An 18970-nucleotide genomic window follows, 5' to 3' on the forward strand; every position below is an offset into this window, starting at 1 on the left:
ATGAATGGTTCCAACAACGCGCCTCACTGACGCGGGAGAGGAATGTGCAACTTTAACGTGGTGGGCCGGGGCGCGCGCTACGCCGAGCCATGCCGCATCAGTTAGACAGCACTACGGATATCAACCTGAAGACCTCATTTACAGAGATGCCTGCGCGCTGCGACGCGTTCATCCGATCTCACTTTGCTGAAGAAAGGGGCTGCTTGGAGGCTGCCTAAGGGCTCATATGTCTCACATTCTCACACCCTCCATAACAATGTTATGTCATCGCAGTGAGCGATCGAACAGCGCCTCCAACATGGCGCATAGCGTGGCACCACGCGAGGTGCGTAGAGCCAGTGAAATGGCAAAAGTGTCGACAGCAATAGCCTGTTCTCCAGGACTCAACGTGCGCAGGACCTGACTAGTCGGGAGTGGGTTCGAAATTGGGACTGGCAAGCAAGGGACTTAGACGGGAGGCCTTGCAGCCTTTCAACAATACGGACTGTAGCTGATGTCAGGCCGATGATACCCACCGGACGATACCTTCTTCGCGCTCCGTCTATCTCCATTATCGCAGAACTGACCTGGCAAAAGAAGGGTGGGCTCCCCGCATTGTCTTCCTTTGCCCTCGCTCACAGCCGCGGCTGTCGCTGGTTCCAGAGCACGGACAGAGTTTTCAGTTGGGTGAGGCGTTCCGCCGGTCCGAGTCAAGTGTCGATCACCATACCTCGCATGAATCATGTCCTTATTCGCCGCTTCGTTCTGCGCCGGGGACCGGGGAACACTCAGGAGAGCGGTGTCCTGGGCGCAGCCCACGGGGACGGGCCACGTCCGGGTACCGAGCATGCGGGCCGAAGGTGGGTGGGCAGCACTCAGCTTGAGGGGGAAGCCAGAAAGGAACGACGAAGAGAGGGCACCCAAGGGTGAAAATCGGACGAAGAAGGTGACTGACCGGCTGACTTTCAAGTGCAAAGTTAATGAACGCCACTGACGCTTTTAATCAATTCAGCTCCATTCAAATCGTGATCACATCACAATGCTACCAGGAGCTGGGAAATCCTCCTAGCGCAGGTGCTCATGCTCCCGGGGCCTGGAAAACATCTCCATCCTGGATCCGATGCGTATCCCTGGACCACAATAATAGGTCTTCTGCTTCCATGGAGCTCGTTATCTCCGTTTGCTCTCTTGGGTATTATGCAATATCGGAGTAGTCTTGCGTCGTGCTCGTGCGATCGCGTCGCTGCTCGTTCGCTTTCTGCGGTCTTCATGTGGCCCGAAGGCCCGGGCAACTCGGAACCATGACTCATACCGACACGGCGGTCATTTAGCTCCCCGGGTGTCTTTAAGGTTCACGCCACTAAGCCACTGGATCCCACTGAGACAGCCAGCGTCTACTGGGTCTGCTTGTCTCGCCGAGCAGGCGTTGGAGCACCCAAAGCATCTACGGCGGTGACTAGGCCGAACCCACACTTTGGCGGCCCTCCTCGACCCTCAGTGGCCCTCCGCGACCCTCTACTGCCCTCGTATCGTTCTTTGCTTTCCTGTGCTCGCCGCGAACACGTTCACATGGCCGAGTTATGCTTACTTTGCAATCCGCCGCGTGTAAGCCCCCTATTTGCAGTCACCAGTTCTGTGGACAGGGCGATACAGAGTGGCTTGAGAACCTTGTGCTCGTGAGTGGGACCGCTCCTGACCGTCGTCTCTGCTCCGAGCGATAGATGGGCTCGAGCAGAGGTAGTTCTACCGGTCCGGACGGTGCGAGCTTCCGAACGAAGTAAGAAGACAAAGGCGACGCCAAAGTTTTCGAGGCCATAATCAAAGACGTCCCGAAAGCCGGGATACTGTTCTAGTAGGTGGTTTTGCTGGTGACGAATATCCGCTGCTCATGCGGAGCTGTCGCAATGAGAGCACTTAACTCGCCGCGGTCCGGTTGCGGTCCGACGAGTGTGGAATGCGCCGGCGACACGGACCGGTCGAACGCGTTTGACGCGGTTGCGCTCAACGTTTCCCGCGCGGTAGCGGCGAGCAGGTCAATATCCGTCAGTTAGCTTCGTACAATCTGGAGGCGCGCCTGACTTTGCGGAAGAATGATCGCATTCCGCATTATGAACAACATGAGGTCCGACAAGTTTGCATGCGCTACGATGGGAGGACTTTATCACTAACTGCACGCAAACGAGTTGAAAGACGGTATGAGATGTCGCTGACATTCAAAACGCGTGACCCACAGATCCCCGAAGGGAAGGGTCAAGCGATCTGCAGTCGGCTGATGGTGTAGCCACCTAGTTTATCCCTCCGACGTAGATGGCTAGTCGGAAGGAAGATAAAAGTGGCGGGCGCGAGGCCCTAGATGATAAGACTCATCGGAGTACGTATGACTCGTGACAGCTGACTAGGGTCAGACATTGTTGATCTAGGACTACTAAGATATGGTGAGACAACACGGCATGGCCGACTGCTCAACAAACCTCCGAAGTCCGATCGTTCCTCCTAACGATCGAGGTGATCGAGTGCGGTATGCGATGGAGGGGTTCCGTGGTCTTGGTCGGATGTGATCGCTGTGTTGTGACCTGCCGTAAGTGTCATGCCCGTCAGTTGATATGCGGTTAGGCAAGGCACGTTCATGCATGGCAGGCAATACCAGCAGTGTGTCGTCAGCATATAGGGTCACAGCTCCGCAGTTTCCCAGCTATCACTTCCAGCAGCGTTCACCGCAAAAGAGCAACCTCGCTGGCGGGGACGTTGCGAGGAAGGCGATATGTCGAGCGAGGAAGACAGCGAAAGCGTGTCGATATGTCGGAAGATGTCCGCCTCTCACTACAACTCGCCGCCCTGTGATGGTATTCACGGCGTGTTCTGCGGAGCGCGGTTCATTCTGTCCTCACGCTTCAACCTGAACAACCACGCTGAGAAAGGTATACCGGTCAAAAAGTGAGGAGTAAGATGTTTGAAGAAGAGGAGAAAGAGAAATCTTGCGCGTTAAATGAGCGAGCGAGGGCTTGGCGCGGGGGGGCTGGGCCCACGGTGCGAGAGTGCGAGGAAGGCACGGAAGCAAATTACCACGACCTCTTGGGATTAAATAATCGACAAATCAACAGCAGAATAATAAATCGTCCCAGCGTCATTTCGTCGCGTCCAGACGTCTGGTCCCACGCGGAAAAGCTCCCGTGCGCGTCTGTGCGCTCGCCGCCACGCGTCTAGGATCCTAGATTGTGACGCGACGGACGGGTCCGCCCTCCCCGCAGTGCCCAGTGCACTGCCAGCGCTGCCAGCGCGCCAGCATCCAACTCGGCACACTGAGCACTCGCCAACGATAACATTACTCGTTACCCCTTCCACCTCATAACTTTCTACTCTTACCCAACTCTCTAGACATGGTGAGTCCGACTTGCTCTTTCGACCTAGCAGGTGATCTCCTGGCGCACTGTACATCAGGGTGCGCCCTGCGTGCAGCGCATCACATGCGAACATGATCCGCTTCATCGCAAGTCGTCTGATGGACGATTCCGGTGCACGCAGTCACATTTTGCCGCCCAGGTCATTATGCGTGACAGCCGCTAACACTACACAGGACAAGATCAAGGAGGTGAGCTCGACTCGACGGGACGGACGGAGCAGCGGACGTCGGTGATGACGCGGCGTGCGTGTGCTGGCACATCGACAACGACGCTGGCGCCACCGCTCCGTGCGCACGACGTGTTCTGGGCGTTTCCAGACAACGCCTGCAGGAGAATGGTCTTACTAACGTGCAGCGTTTCACCCTTCTCCAGCAGAAGATCGAGGCCGCTGAGGAGCGCGCTGAGGCTGCCGAGGCTGAGAACAAGAAGGTGAGTTACACCAGGGGGCGATCCAAACTGACGGTGCAGTACCAGCAGACTCTCCTTGAGCGTGACCAGGAGATCTCTTCGCTCCAGCACAAGCTCTCGCTCGCCGAGGAGGAGGCCGACAAGGCCGAGGAGAAGCTCAAGGAGCTCAAGGGCTCGGCCGAGGAGGGAGACACGCACAGGACCGCGAGCGAGAACTACCAGCGCAAGGTCCAGCTGCTCGAGGAGGAGCTCGACAAGGCCGAGAAGGACTTGAAGGAGACCACCGAGAAGCTGCGCCAGGTCGACGTCAAGGCCGAGCACTTTGAGCGTGCCTTCCAGCGCGCCGAGCAGGAGAGGGATGAGTGGGAGCGCAAGCACGGTGTGAGTACGCACAGCCGGAACCTCACTTGCGCCCAAACACATGAGTGGCGACACATGGCGCACTGCATTGCAACACGCAGGCTGTGTTTATCTCCGACTCCGCCTGCATCGCTGCACCGCTCAGCGGCGGCGAGCGGGCTGTCCGAATCATGAGCGTGACTTGTTTATCGCCAGCACGAAATAAGCTCCAGTGCCTCTCAATTACCTTTCACACACATTCCGCACTATGAACAAACAAGCTGACAATGCACAGGAGGCCGTCGAGAAGTTCGAGCAGTCGAAGCGCGAGCTCGACGAGGTCGTCGCTCAGATGGAGAGCTTGGTGAGTTCACACGTCTGGCCGCACACGTGCAGCCTGTGTTGCATGTCGCTCGCTGTTATGTGCTAACACACCCCAGTAAATCACGTAAGGCACTGTATCTGGTACAGGTCGCATGAATATTATGACTCGATAGTTAATAGTCTCTATCCTCTTCTACAATCTGCTGCATCTACAGTAACAGCTAGTGCCGCTGCAAGTGCAAACCAGTCTAGTCGGCGCGGACGACGCCGACGGCCTGGCGCGCGACCCAGCTCATCTGGTCGAGCCAGTACGGGATCAGGTTGTACTCTTCTGGAACTGTCAGCTCGTTGGTGACCGAGAAGCTTACCTCCAGCCCACCACACGACAAAGTGGTAGATGATCGCAAGCACGAGGAAGATGAGCGGGAACTTGAGCGCGGTCACAATGTCGCCCACTCCCGGGGTTACGGTCTCGCCCGCGCGCCACTTGGCCAGCGACTCGTTGACGCGCTGCTCCTCGAACAGAGACGGGCGGACGTTGCGATCGATCCAGGCGTGAGAGGGGACGTGGCTGCTGTCAGCTTGCCGAACTCGCCTGAGCTAGGGTGACCGATGGGAAGGAAGGGAATGGAGGAAGACTCACTAGATTGCAATGCTCGGCGTCCGGTATGCTCGCATGCTCATCGCCATCGCGGCGCGCGACAGCGGACGCTCGTAGATCGCAATATCCTCCTTCTCGCCATACGGAACCTCTTCGGCGCCAGTCTCAATCTCCTGTGAGATGTCAGCTGCCAAGATCGAGATGTGTTCAGCTGGACCCTCTCTCTGCCAACCCTCACGAGCGGTGGGCCGGTCAATCTTGAAACACCCATACTCACCGCAGCCTGGACAAAATCCTCATCGCGAGACGTCTCCTCCGTCATCTCCTCGCCGACGGCGGCAAAGTCGGATCCGTCCTTGTAGATCATCTTGAGCCAGGGCTGGTTCGCGGTCGCGGCCGAGTAGAGCGGCAGGCTCGTGTCTGTGGACACATAGACGATGGCGACGGACTGAGTGTTAGCTTGCTCGACCGCGGGTTCTCCGCTTCCTCGCCTTCCCTGTGTAACATTCATCGCTCTGTGCCCCGCCAGCAGGATGGGAGGAAGGATCGTGGCTGGAAAAGCCCTGTCCACAGCACAAGCCCCAGAGAAGAGGGTGCAGAATGGAAGGAAGACGGCAGGGAAGACATGAGGGGAGGCAGGACGTGGCAGTCGGGTGACTCACCTTTTCACGCAGCGCAAGACTCGTCAGGTTCTGGTGCAGCTTCTTCAGGTTCTCTGATATGGTCAGCTACACGCGAAGAACGGAAAGCTTACGAGCTCCCTGCGCGCTTCCGGCGTAGAAGACAACGACCTCAACATCGCGCAACGTCCTGTAGATGTCCGTGACGGGGTTACCAAGCTCGTCCTCGAGACGGATTCTGTCATCAGCTATTGTTGTAGGAGAGCAGCTAGCTACGAGCTGCGGAAGCGTGCCGGGTTAGACCTGCGCGGGGTGAGGGAAGACGAACGTACCGGCGCAGCAACGGGTCAGGCGAGTTATAAAGCCCGCATTTCCCTTCAAGTCGTCTGGAACGTGCACGCGGTCGCTCATGCTGTCTGTGAATGTGAATGTTGTCGTTCCAAGCACCAACCTGTGCCCGACTTTTGATGACATGACTTCTGGGCCGACCTCCACCTCGTCCTAGGATCCAGGGCCGGCCCGGCGGCGGGCGGCAGGGCTCGCCGGTGGCCGAAATCTCGCCACCCAATGCACACTACGATCACCGACGGTGGACGGGCATTGACACCGGATGCATGATGTAATCATCACACGACCGCGCAACCTTCATGCAAAGCGTCAAAAAAGCGTAACATCTCGATCTCAACATCGATGAATATCTGCTAGGACAGCTCTGTAGCTGACGTGAATACAACCGTTCTACTCCAGCGGCATACGCTCCAGATCCTCGCCGAGGCGGCCCCACACACCTTCCTCGTCGCTCGCCGCGCCCTTCGCTGCGCTCGTGACGCCCTTCCAGCCCAGGGTCGCGAATGCCGCCTGTCGCGAGTGCAGCACGACGCTGAGCTCGTGCCACATGCATGCGCGGATGAAGACGCGCCGCGCAAGCGCCGCTGCGATCGCCCCGTTGTCCTCATCAATGGCTGTATATTAGCTAATGGAGGTCTATGGCGAGCTTACCAGTGATGAGCTTGTCGACCTCCTGCTCGTAGCCCGGCTTCTGCGCACTGCGGAGCTGGGAGATCTTGGCCTGCCGCCCGGGCATCGACGTTGTCGCCCGATAGCCGGTCGTGGCGGTAGAAGAGGTCGCGGAAGCTGAGGTACAGGTCGCGCTGGCGCTTGAGGTCCTCGACCGACTTGGCGAGCGGAGACAGATGGTTCTCGCGCTGCGCCGCGAGGCGCGACCAGCTCGTCGACACCGACGCAAGCCCCCTGCTGATGCCCTGGCACAGGTCGCAGCACTTGCCCCCAGGCACGCAGCGGTGACAGGTCACGGGCACCTCTTCTGAGACGGCTTGCACCGAAAGTGACATGCGCGTTGCGTCAGAAGCAGCCTGGCTTTCGCGGATCAGCTCGCGTTCCGCCAAAGTCACCATCTTCTGGTACGACGATATCAGGGAGGGCAGGCGAGTCCTGAGCGCACTGATGTCAGCTCGTGGGGCACATGCGAGCTTACTCCAACTTCTCCTCCAGGTCACTCGGGATCGCCATCTCCTGCGCAGGGTTGAGCCGCTTGCTAGCCGACTCTTCCTCCGTAGACACCTTCATGCGTTTCCGCCACGCCTCAAAGTTGGGCTCGGACATGAAGACGTTCAGCGCGCCATCGTCTCGGATCACAGGGTGGTTAACCACAGCGTTCAGGAAGCGCTGCAAACCCTTTCTTCGCTGCTCGAGGAAGATCGCATCGGCTACTATCAGTTGGTCTGTGCTCTCAGAAGCTTCGCAAACACTCACGGTTTATGCGTTTCGGGGGAAGTGCGGGAAGAAGACGGAAGGGCTGCTCGTCAGCTAGACCACAGGGACCAAGGAGCTCACGTAACGCTTCAACAGCGTGGTGTAAAGCCAGACAAAGTCTGAGTAGCGGCGGGTCAAGACGTCGCCTCGCTTGTTCGACTCCACGCGATACTTTTGCAGGAACCAGCCTTCCCTCTCGGGGATGAGTGAGACGTCGACAGTTTCCATGCGGTTGTAGAACCCCTGCTCGGCCTCCGCCTCGGGGTTCCAGCTGCTGCCATTGCTGTTGCCGTTGCGACCATCGGCGCCAGTTCCGCTCCAGCTAGAGTCGGGCTTGGGGAGTGTCTGGCGAGGGCTTTCAAGACGAGGAAGCGGAAGATCTGGTAGAGCCTTCTCCAGTTCGGACAATGATACCTCCGTTTCCGGCTGTGACTGGGCGAGTGCAACTAAGGCGAGCACGCGGAAGAAGTCGGTGCGGTCCAGAGCCGAACCGGGAGCACCCAGCGCGACGATCTGACGGGTCAGCGCTCAGAACAGCCAGAGGTACTCACCTTTTCGACAACAGGACCACTCAATCGCGCTGTTGCAAGCAACTTCTGAAGAGTCGACAGGGAGATTTCGCCGCTCAGTCCAGGGTCAAGCTGCCGCCAGAGTGCGAGGTATGCGGTGGGCGGGTCGTCTGACCATGTCAGCTACTATCCGACAGCTGGTCAGCTGTACTCACCAAGAAAGACATCCAATGCCGGATGAGAAGACGCGACCCCGGTACTCGTGCTCGCGACGGGGGCGACGGGGAGGGACGGAGTAGACACACGCGAAGGCGATTGCGTGCCGCTCCACGGGTCGACGTCGTACCCCGTCGTCGCCAACGGATCGGCGAACTGAGATTGCGACATGGAGGAAGCTCCATACACGCTGCCGCCCCGCGGCGTGTTGCTAGAAGTCAGCTCGGACCTCGCACCTCCGCACTCACAACATGGTGGGGGGATCAATAGGTCTAGTGGAGGAGGTGTGACGGCCAGAACGATGATGAACGACATCGATGACGCCAGGGCAGATGGCTGGTGGAGTTCAACGCACAGTCCGTGTCTGACGCGAGTGGCTCGGCGCTCTGGTGGCGGCGGCCCCGCACTGGCCCTTGAATTCAATGTGAGTCATTTGGGTGGGAAGTGCATCTCGCCTTGCTACAATCGTCCTCTATTTTTCTTGCACCCGATACACGCATCCTCTCATCTGCGCATCGCCCATCATGACATCTGCACGTCGCCGTCTCCGTTGGCAACTTCACCGTTGATCGCCTTCGGCGCCATGGTATTCACAAACGTCGGGAATCGCCCCTTGAACTCGTCGTCCGCCTCGAATTTCGAGATGAGCTCGTCAAGGAGCGCTTTCTGTTCGTCGACAAGACCAGGATCAGGCGCTGCTCCGGGACCCAAGCCTTTGGCATGCGCTTTGTCTTGGGCTGGTTGACCGGACGGGTGCTCTGGTAGGCGATCTCCTCCGCAAGGTACTGCGCAAGCTGGTCGGCGAGTGTATCGTCGCTGGTGGCCACAGCCAAAATTGTGGAGCGCAGAAGACGGTGGAGTGTGTGGGCGGCGTACGGCAGGGGAGGGGTAGCGTTATTGACTCCGTTCGCAGAGGATCCGATAAGGTGCGGTTGGATGGAGGCAGGCACGAATGGTGATCGGGGAGCAAACAGTGAAGGTACCTAGCCGTTCACGAGGGCCACTGAGAGAGGGATTCCTTGCAGGTGAAGTGCGCAAATAAGCGCGACAACTTGCGTTATCGGGTCCTCAACGTCGACAACGGAGGGGTAAACAATGTCAGGCAGTAGAGCGTCGAGGACTCTCAATGAGCCCTCGGCCCGCAGCGCAGCCTGTACTGCGTCTAGCAACCTAGACTCCCAGCCTTGCGTTGCAATGTCGATGTGGCGTACTGCTTGAATCTCAGAACGCAAAGTGGGGAGTGGGGAGAGGTATGGAGGGTCTGGGAGAAGGGCAGAGCCGTCAGGTCCACCCACAGCCTGTAGACGTGCGCGAACTGCAATAGCGTCGAAGCCGGAACTCTGAATGACAGGTTCGAGACCGCTGGTGGGCTCGAGCAGGCGGTTCATGGCATGAGCGTTGGCGCGCAGTAACGGCTCAGGGAAGGCAGAGTCGAGTACCAGTGTCTGCAAGACATTAAGGTGCACTCCAGAAAGCTGTCCAAGGCGCTCAATCTCGGCGCACAGCCAGCCAACTACACTGCCCAGGCACCACGACAGCAGCGGCTGAGCAAAGTAGGACAGACCGGAGTGCAGAGTGTCAAGGTCGATCTGACCCGACGACGCAGCAACAATGGACTGCTGCACCAGCGTAGACGCCAGTCGACACAGACCCTGCGGCGAGGTCTTCAACAGGATCTCGTCGTCAATGCCGTCTGATCCGAACAGCGCCTTCACCCAGCCGTTGAGGTGGCCCCGCTCGCCCTCTGACAGATCCTCGAGATTAGACACCCGTCGAGCATCCCAAAGCAAGTGAGGCAACGGAAGCTGAACGTTAGCTGGGAGCGGTAAGCTGACGTACCTTGAACTGGGCGCACAAAGTCTCTGCCAACACCACACCTGCTCCAAACCTGATGAGACTGCTCTGAGGATCTTCTTGCCGCACGGCCGGGTCCTCGACTCGATCCAGGAGGTTCTCCGTGATGATATCGAGGAGAGACGAGGGTGAGATGTAGGCAGCGATCAGAACCATCAAAGACGGAGAGCCGGCCAGTCGAACGAAGAGGTTCTCAGGCGCGGGCTTCTGAGCAATGTCGGTGATACACTAGCGTCAGTTGCGTAATCTCCGGACAACTTACGCTGGCCACCTCCGCACCAAGCGATGCGGTAGAAGAAGTTGCCCCTGAGGCATAGGTGATGAATGTCTCCAGGGCAGGAAGGTGAGAGGGCGATGTTGTAGCTAGCCGCTCCATCAGAGACTCGCATGAGGAAGCTGGCTTAACGGGGCTTCCAATCAGTTCCGTGGCGGCCTCCTCCTCCAGCATTCCCAACGATACGTAACGGCGGACTGCGGTCGCCTCCAGAGACAACAACGACCAGCCATCAGGCTGCACGTAGCCTTCCTCGTCTGGTTCTGATTGCGAGAATTTAGCCGTGTAGATTGAGTTCACAGCCTGGAACCAGTTAGAAAGCTGCTGTGAGTGCGTCGTGATGACGCCTTGCAGAGCGCCCTGCAGGTCGGCAGGATACGGCCACTTCGGGTCCGCATTGTCACGCCACCACCTCAGCATGACGGGGAGAGCCTCCGTAAAGAAGACGTATGGTCGCACCGCCGCACTCGGAGAATGAGACCATGAAGTTAACACTCTGTCGGCGGCAGCGTCGAACAGGGCCACAATGAACGCCTGAGAGTCGGTTGTAAGCGCGCGGCCGAGCTGAATGATATGCCGATGATGAGGGTGAGGTAACCGCGGGACCGAAGCGTACTCTGGATTCCGCTCCCAGGTGTGCGCTCTGGCGCCGTACTCGATGAGGAAGGCCGCCGCTTGTCGGAGCGGCATGGCCGAAACAGGCATCTGTACTCCCATCTGACCCATCGGCATGCCAACGCCGACGTCACCCATGCCATTGCCGAACATGACATCCGGAGCGGGAGCTTGCGGAAGCGGGAGGTCGGCCATGAGACCAGCCAAACACTCTCTAAGCGGCTTCGCAACGTCCTCGGGAAGCAGAGAGCTGATCTGCGCGGCCTCGAGTCCGGCCTCAAATGGTGGAGCGGGGATGGGTGGTATCAGCGTAGTCAGCCTGGCGGCAAGAGCGTGTAGTGGGGCAGGCGCCGGAGCAGAAGCACACTGGCGCAACAGCGGCAGCAGCAGCACTAAGGCGGGGACCTCTTCCGGCTCAGCTGAAGCACTCGTTCCGACGTCTGGAACATCAGAGAGTACCACCGGGGACGGAAGTGTCTCGTTCAGACCGGTCGGGTTTGAGATGAGTGCCGTTGCGATGGAGGCGAGCACTGGTGTCGAGGGCTGAACCTCGGAGCGATGCAGGTGGACCAGAAGCGCAACTGCGAACTCCCGCGCGGTGAATATCCCGTCTGCAAGGGCCTGCTGCAAGTACGTGACGAGGATCGACGGCGAGTGAGGCTTCACCAGGTGATGCAGAAGAGCGGCTGAAGTCAGCTAAGGAGAACGGAACAGCTCACCAGTGATGGTCCGCGTTGCGGTCTCCGAGTTATCCTGCTTCGATGCCCAGTCTGACACAAGCTTGGCCCACTGTTGTTAGCTGACACGGACATCCTTCACCTAACTCACCTTCTTGGACGACAAGGCGCGAGATGCGGCCCGGCCGGTGATCTCGCGTGGACCGAGTTCGGACATGTTCGAAGCGATCTCGGGCGGTCTGTTGCTGAAAGGATCTTTACAGATTGTCGGTGATTAGAGATGACCCGCTCCTCAGCAGCGTATGCGCCGATCGCTGCTGGATACCGGAGACGGAAAGGGTGGTATGGATGACGCGAGGAAGAGCAACAATACGGCCTCAGGATGCCATGAACGCGAGCGGGACGGAGATTCCGCGACCTCCACCCTCCGCTCCAGGGTCACGTCTCGGCGAGCGTCACCGCCGCTGCACCTTACACTGCGACGGTCCCAACATCGCTGTTGCATCCCGTCCATCGATCCGATCGCACCACAACAATGAGCACGACCTCGAACCCCAAGGGCAGGAACTTGATCGCTGTGATTGGTGACGAGGTGAGCTATCCAGACACCACACGCCGAGCTGACAACAGGACTCCGTCACCGGGCTCCTCCTCGCCGGCATCGGCAACGTGGATGACAAGCAGGAGAAGAATTTCTTCATTGTCGATAGCAGTGGGTGTCTGGAACTTGAAGGGGGGGCTCTAATGAGCTGTCTGGTTCATCGCGGCCGGTGATCTCACCATGGAGCTGCTAGAGCGTGACTTGCAACAGCTAACAGAGCAGAGACGCAGACCGGCGCTATCGAGGCGGCATTCCAGGAGTACACCGAGGACAGGAAGGACATTGCTATCCTGCTGATCAACCAACATGTGAGTTAACCTACCGCAGCAAGTGCTAACCCTCAGATCGCTGACCGGATACGCCCCACCGTCGACCGGTACCAGGCCGCCTTCCCCGCTCTGCTCGAGATCCCGTCCAAGGAGCACCCGTATGGTGAGTTGTGGTGATGCCCCTAGTTAACTGACCCCAGACCCGTCCAAGGACTCTGTCCTGAAGCGTGTGCAGAAGCTGCGTGGCGACTAGAGCGTCGTAAGCGACCTAAGTATTGTAAAGATGTACATAAATGCTCTATTAGCTACAACATGCTCAGCCCTCGAGGGCGGCGACCTCGCTCTTGAGTTGCTCCTCCTTGCGGCGCAGCTGCGCAACCTCGCCCTCCATGGCCATGCAGGCCATCTCGAGCTGGACAGTGCTGGACACCATGTCCTGCCACCGTCCCTCGAGGCGCGCGAGGTGCTCGCCGGCCTCCTCCTGAGCGACACGGCGCGCGCGGTTCACCTCCGTCACGTCCTCCTTCACGCGAGCAAGCGTTCCCTGCAGTTCCTCCAGCTGCGACTTGAGCTGGTAGTTGCGGACAAGCCACGCGTTCGGTCCGTACGACTGCATCACGCCGATGCTCTCGTTTCTGACGTCAGCTTATGGAGCAAGTACAAAGCTTCAGAGCTTCAGCAGCTCACCGGAGGTCCATATGTCCTTCAGATATCCGTCCGCGCTGCTCTGCAGCAACGAGCTCTTCCTCCGTTGCGTCGTCGTTCACTGCTGGCGGCGCATAGCGTCCCGGGTCGATGCCGCGGATCGGCTCATTGGCGTAGTTCGCCAGCAGCTTCGAGAGCTCCTCGCTTTTCTGCCTGTCAGCTCGTGGAATCTTTCTACTAGCTTACAGGAAAAACATCCACATCCTTCGGCAACCGCACGTCGTCGTCAGCGACCTTCGACGTCGCGGCGAGCTCGGCCTCGATCAGGGCCTGCGCCTTTTGCTTGATGGCTGGACGTCAGCTTGGAACGTACGTAGCGACAGCGTACCAGGATCCTCGACCTGCTTGTCAATGTAGGGCAGCGCATCGATAGCTGATCCCGACATGGTGGTGGTGGAGACTCAGCTGGCTATGCACGGCTGAAGTTCCGAGTCGTCGGCGGGCGAGAGATATGACAGCATCGAGCTGGGCCAGAAACAACAATGATCGATCGGACTTACGGCGATATGGCCCATGGCGTGCCTGGCTTGGTATCGCTCACTTGCGGTTATGACCGTGTATTGACCTTGGGCCTGGCAGGAGTGCGTCCTCAGCAATTCGTCATCCTTCGATACTTTCTGCAGCCAAGCCCGCCAGAACCCATCCATCATCCACCCCTCGAGCTATCTGCAACTCCCCGACCGCCGGACCCGGAAATACAGACACTGAGCTCGACCCCGATCCGATAGACGCACCATGGCCGGACTCGTGGAGCCGATCATGGGCGAGTCGAAGAAGCGCGTCGTGAGTCACCTTACCCGCCGTCAGTTACCGAACTCGTACTAAACTGGCAGTGCTACTTCTTCGACTCTGACATCGGAAACTATCACTATGGCCCCGGCCACCCGATGAAGCCGACGCGCATCCGCATGTGCCACTCGCTCGTGATGAACTACGGGCTGTACAAGCAGATGGAGATCTTCCGCGCCAAGCCGGCGACGAAGCGCGAAATGTCCCAGTTCCACACGGACGAGTACGTCGACTTTCTGCACCGCATCACGCCCGACAACGAGGCGCAGTTCGCCAAGGAGCAGGTCAAGTACAATGTCGGCGACGACTGTCCCATCTTTGACGGACTGTTTGAGTACTGCTCCATCTCGGCTGGCGGCTCTATGGAGGGCGCGGCGCGTCTGAGCAGGGACAAGTGCGACATTGCGGTCAACTGGGCCGGCGGACTGCATCACGCGAAGAAGGCTGAGGCGAGCGGATTCTGTTACGTCAATGGTGAGTTAGTTGGGCTGTGAGAGAGACATGAACAGGCAGTGGACGCCGGTGTGCGCCGCACGTCGCGAGTGCCCGGTGGCTGGATTCTGATCGTGGGGCGATCGACGTCGATAGCTGTCCCGAGTCCGGTGTAAAGCTGACATCAGACATTGTGCTGGGCATTCTGGAGCTGCTGCGGTATCACCAGCGCGTGCTCTATGTGGACATTGACGTGCACCACGGCGACGGCGTGGAGGAGGCGTTCTACACGACGGACCGCGTCATGACGTGCTCGTTCCACAAGTACGGCGAGTTCTTCCCCGGCACGGGCGACGTGCGGGACACGGGCATAGGCAAGGGGAAGGGGTACGCCGTGAACGTGCCTCTGCGCGATGGGATGAGCGACGCGAACTACGCCTCCATTTTCCAGCCGGTGATCACGCGAATCATCGAGTGGTACAAGCCGGGCGCGATCGTGCTGCAGTGCGGCTCGGACTCGCTCTCTGGCGACCGTCTGGGCTCCTTCAACCTCTCGATGCGCGGCCACGCCGCCTGCGTCCAGTTCATTAAGGGCTTTGGCCTCCCGCTCCTCATGCTTGGTGGGGGAGGGTACACCGTGAAGTCCGTCAGCAGGACATGGGCGTACGAAACAGGTCTGGCCGCCGGTGTCGAGCTCGGCAGCTCCATCCCCAACAACGAGTACTACGAGTACTACGGCCCAGACTACGAGCTCGACGTGAAGCCAAACAACATGGCAGACCACAACACGCGCGAGTACCTCGACAAGGTGCGCGAGAGCGTCTTCGAGATGCTCCGCGACAAGGAGGCCGCGCCGTCCGTGCCCCTGCAGGCTATCCCGAAACTGGCCCATGACGACGAGGACGTGCTGGACGGCAACGAGAATGAGGACGACGAGGACCCAGACGAGCGCCGCCCGATGCGGCTCTGGGACCGCGAGAAGCAGAATGAGAACTCGCTCAGTGATTCCGAGGACGAAGGGCTCGGAGGGCGGAGGCACAGGCAGAGCCACCGGGAACGCTCTGAGCGAGCGGAGCGAGCTGAGCGAGCCGAGCGCGCGTCGCGAGAGGGAAGTAAGGGACGGAGACGGTCGCGCTCCCCGCGCACACCCGCTGAGCGCCCCGACCGACCGCAGCGAACGGTGGAGAAGGAGAAGAAGGACGAGCCCCTCGCGGAAAAGAATAAGGAGACGGAGCAGCTCGGCGTGCAGACCGAAACGACGTCGGCGGACATTAAGAAGTGGGCCGCGACGGTCGAGCAGGCCCGCGACGGCGATGTTGAGATGAAGGATGCGGAGAGCGCTGGTGACAAGGCGGACAAGGCTGACAAGCCTGCTGAGGCTGCAGCCGAGGCCGAGAAGCCCGCCGAGTCCACCGCCGCTGATGCCGCCGCCGCCGAGCCGAAACCCGCCGAGAGCGCCGAGCCTCCTGCCGAGCCATCAGCGCCTGCTGCGGCTGAGGAAAAGAAGGACGAGCTCGCCCCGGCCCCGGCAGCGGAGGACAAGCCTGAGGAGAAGAAGGACGAGACCGAGCCGATGGACACGGATAAATAAATAGACTGTAGTAGTTGCCTCTCTGATACCAGTATGGATTGTGATTTCTAGCTTCACTGCAGTGCAACCCCGAGGCATATATGATAGTGCTATGCATGCAACAAAATAGAGTAACTATACGAGTGTATTGCTTGTTGGCTGGTGGATACAAGTGTTCTGTTGTTGTTGTGCGGTGTACAATATAATGTGTGAGTTGGTGTGGTTGTTGTATCTACAGTTTGCTGAGAAATGACCGGGGAATTGTCTGCGGTCGTCTATGCGAGTGCGTGCGGGTGGTGAACTAAATGCCCAAAGTGAAAGTGGTAGTGGGAGAAAATGGTGAGATGATGTCGGGGATCGCTGTCTTTCCGTGTGCTTAAGAAATCAATGGATGTGATGATAGCTGCTGGTTGTCGTCTCCCAGAGTCGGCTCGACGTTCTGAGAGAGTCGAAGAAGCCCGTTGCTCCCGAGGGTTACCTCACACGGCAAAGTTGGACTCGTAGCTGTAGCCGACGACGGCGGCGGGGACGTGGTACTCGCGCTCCTCGTACCGGGTCTTGAACTTCTTGGGGGGCTGCGACAGCTTGATCGGCTTTGCGTTCGCGGTGCGGAACGCGATCTGGGGCACGATCTGGGGGCCGAACTGGGCGTCCAGCGGCGGCGTCGGCGGCAGCGAGCCCGAAGACGCCGAAGAGCTGCGGCCGATTCCCGAAGGGATGAGGCCGGGAGTGCCGACCGATTGGGGCGAGTTCGGGGTCGTGGGCGTGACGGGCATCGAGTCGGAGCCAGAGCCGTAGGGGCACTGGACGTACGACCACGACTGGAACTTGGCGCTGGCAGCGGCAGCCGCCTCGTCGGCGTAGGCCTGGGGCGACGACACGGGCGAGGGCAGGGGCGAGTGGCTCGGGGAAGAGTACGTCGACGGAGCGAACGAAGGCGTCGGGGAGGGGTAGGGCGAGACGAGCGCCATCGAGCGTGCCGGGCGCAGAGTTGTGTAGGTGCGGGTCCTGATGACCATGGCACGAAGCTCCTCCAGTGTGAGGCGCGTGGCCGGGTCCTGGGCGAAGAGGAGGGCGAGGATCGAGCTAGCCGACGAAGACAGAGGAAGGATGGCCTCGAGGATTGTCGGGTCTTCGAGATAAGCGCGGAACGTGTCGTCGTCGGCACAGGCCTGACGCCAGGGGTTTCGGCCGCATGCGAGGTTCACGAGCACGACGCCGAGCGACCAGAGGTCCGCCTGGACGGTCGAGTACGACTCGACGGGGGTGAAGAGACCACCCTGGCACTCGGGGGAAATGTAGAAGGTAGATCCACTGTGAGAAGAGTCAGCATCAAAATCACTCGCGAGGGTGGCGTGCGGTGGGAAGAGTCATTGTGCGGAACATGTCTTTCGGTTCTGGGTCTCTTGGTTCTGGGAACCAGAGATTACCAAGACGACGAACCATCGGGGGCGAGTCTTAAGGGATAGCCCGAAGGCACCCTGCCCGAAGTAACGACGGTTACGGCAGATGCCGAAGCAAGGGGATGATTTGGGTTCAATGAAGTCACCCAAAGTTCAAGTCACTCACCATCCGTAATCACGCGACTGCTTCTCAGTCGTGGCGAGACCAAAGTCGGCGATCCAGACTTGCGTGCCATCGGCAGAGCAGAGGATGTTCTCGGGCTTGAGATCCCGGTGGTAGATCCCGAGACTGTGACAGTAGGCGACAGCGTCGATGATCTGGAGGAAGACCGACTGCACGAGCTTGTTGTCACCGACGTAGCGCTGCTTGTCTGTGATCATCGAAAACAGGTCGCCGCCGGGACAATAGTCCATGACGACAAACGTGTACTTGTCGTTTTCAATGACCTTGTGCACGGACGCAACATTCGGGTGAGGAGAAGCAAGCTGGTGGAGGGCGACTTCCCTGCGCTGGAAATGCCGTTGCCGGTCGTCGAGTCCTCTTCGGCCGAGGACCTTGACGGCGACGTAGGGGGCGGTGTTGCATGGGGAAGGGGTGGTGGACGACTTTGAGCAGTGGTCAACGGCGAGGTACACGACACCGTAGCCGCCGACGCCAAGGATCGAGACGAGCTCGTACCTTCCATTGTCCACGAACTGGCCGGCCAGGTGGCGACATGTCTCGTCAATCATTGTTGTTGTTGCTGTGTCGGCTCGGAAGTCGGTATCAAGGGAGTGTTAGATGTCGGGGAAATGATCGTTCGTCCAGTTTCAGTTGAAGGACTAGCCGACAATGGAAGCGAGAGTAGCGAACTGGTACGTAGGAAGCTGGGCAGCAAGTGTTGTGTGAGCTGTTGTAGGCAGGCTGCAGCTGCAGGTGCGCGCAGGCAGATGAGAGATGGGGAGGGATGGGGGAAGAAGGCGAAGGGGAGGAGTAGTGGGGTTTTGAACCACCAGTTCGTAACCCGGGTCGGTGCGGTCAGGCGCGGTCAGGTGCAGGTGTGCAGGTGCAGGTCGTCAAGTGCGCGGAGGTTGTCGCCAGTCTGTTTGTTCGCGCTCGAGCCGCTGTGTGGTGGACGAATCGAACGAATCGAGAACAAGACGTTGGGGATAGCCGTGAGGAACGGAGGACGAAGCGCTGGGCTGATGTATTGTCTGGTGACGTGCGAGTACTCGTGCACCGGCCGGCAGTGTGCAATGTGCGCGCGCGGTGTGAGGTGTGTGCACTGGTGTGCACTGTTGCCTTGCGTGTGTTCGTCGGTTTGCGGCTTGATCACGGGCCGCTGGTGAGTGTTGGGGAGTGGTCTGTGTGTCGGGTTGGATGGGGAGGAAGGGAAAGCAGGCGTCGTAGTCGTGTATAAGCGTCGTCGCAGGAGAATGAGGTTTGTGTATGGTTGATTCGTAGCAGATGGTAGTGATACGGAGGAGGAGGAGGAGGAGTGGTGTGGTATCTAGCTCGGGGTTGAGTGAGGGGAGGAGGATCCGGAGCTGGTGGTGTTATAAGTAATGTGGGTGTGAGTGGGATGGAATGAGCCGAATGGGGGGGGGGGCAAGGGTTCTGTTGTTGTTGTG

The 18970-nt window shown here is 59.2% G+C and overlaps 7 protein-coding genes across 7 annotated transcripts; 3 read left to right on the forward strand and 4 right to left on the reverse strand.

Annotated features, from left to right (window-relative positions):
- Positions 1-3356: 3356 nt before the first annotated feature.
- Positions 3357-4570, forward strand: A1Q1_04634 (actin lateral binding protein; the record flags this gene model as incomplete). Its single annotated transcript, XM_014328066.1, has 6 exons — positions 3357-3359; positions 3554-3568; positions 3735-3809; positions 3855-4169; positions 4423-4491; positions 4568-4570. The coding sequence occupies 6 exons, from the start codon at positions 3357-3359 to the stop codon at positions 4568-4570; spliced, it is 480 nt and encodes a 159-aa protein (XP_014183541.1).
- Positions 4571-4699: 129 nt separating this feature from the next.
- Positions 4700-8341, reverse strand: A1Q1_04635 (protein-vacuolar targeting-related protein; the record flags this gene model as incomplete). Its single annotated transcript, XM_014328067.1, has 12 exons — positions 4700-4782; positions 4820-5025; positions 5095-5225; positions 5330-5604; positions 5807-5920; positions 6005-6084; positions 6672-7124; positions 7168-7402; positions 7446-7488; positions 7527-7958; positions 7997-8124; positions 8170-8341. 12 exons carry the CDS (start codon positions 8339-8341, stop codon positions 4700-4702), a joined length of 2352 nt encoding a protein of 783 aa, XP_014183542.1.
- Positions 8342-8692: 351 nt separating this feature from the next.
- A1Q1_04636 (uncharacterized protein) lies at positions 8693-11807 on the reverse strand (the record flags this gene model as incomplete). The annotated part of the gene is made up of 5 exons (XM_014328068.1): positions 8693-8986; positions 9166-9986; positions 10048-10231; positions 10287-11609; positions 11742-11807. 5 exons carry the CDS (start codon positions 11805-11807, stop codon positions 8693-8695), a joined length of 2688 nt encoding a protein of 895 aa, XP_014183543.1.
- Positions 11808-12125: 318 nt separating this feature from the next.
- On the forward strand, positions 12126-12713 carry A1Q1_04637 (uncharacterized protein; the record flags this gene model as incomplete). The annotated part of the gene is made up of 5 exons (XM_014328069.1): positions 12126-12182; positions 12221-12302; positions 12402-12499; positions 12575-12623; positions 12661-12713. The coding sequence occupies 5 exons, from the start codon at positions 12126-12128 to the stop codon at positions 12711-12713; spliced, it is 339 nt and encodes a 112-aa protein (XP_014183544.1).
- Positions 12714-12776: 63 nt separating this feature from the next.
- Positions 12777-13551, reverse strand: A1Q1_04638 (uncharacterized protein; the record flags this gene model as incomplete). Its single annotated transcript, XM_014328070.1, has 4 exons — positions 12777-13095; positions 13148-13314; positions 13352-13455; positions 13494-13551. 4 exons carry the CDS (start codon positions 13549-13551, stop codon positions 12777-12779), a joined length of 648 nt encoding a protein of 215 aa, XP_014183545.1.
- A 349-nt stretch (positions 13552-13900) lies between these two features.
- A1Q1_04639 (uncharacterized protein) lies at positions 13901-15977 on the forward strand (the record flags this gene model as incomplete). Its single annotated transcript, XM_014328071.1, has 3 exons — positions 13901-13948; positions 13999-14428; positions 14575-15977. 3 exons carry the CDS (start codon positions 13901-13903, stop codon positions 15975-15977), a joined length of 1881 nt encoding a protein of 626 aa, XP_014183546.1.
- Positions 15978-16435: 458 nt separating this feature from the next.
- On the reverse strand, positions 16436-18091 carry A1Q1_04640 (serine/threonine protein kinase; the record flags this gene model as incomplete). The annotated part of the gene is made up of 2 exons (XM_014328072.1): positions 16436-17270; positions 17526-18091. The coding sequence occupies 2 exons, from the start codon at positions 18089-18091 to the stop codon at positions 16436-16438; spliced, it is 1401 nt and encodes a 466-aa protein (XP_014183547.1).
- Between the last annotated feature and the right edge of the window lie 879 nt (positions 18092-18970).

This window comes from Trichosporon asahii (genome assembly GCF_000293215.1).
Source record: "Trichosporon asahii var. asahii CBS 2479 unplaced genomic scaffold scaffold00005, whole genome shotgun sequence".
In the NCBI taxonomy this organism is placed as follows: domain Eukaryota; kingdom Fungi; phylum Basidiomycota; class Tremellomycetes; order Trichosporonales; family Trichosporonaceae; genus Trichosporon; species Trichosporon asahii.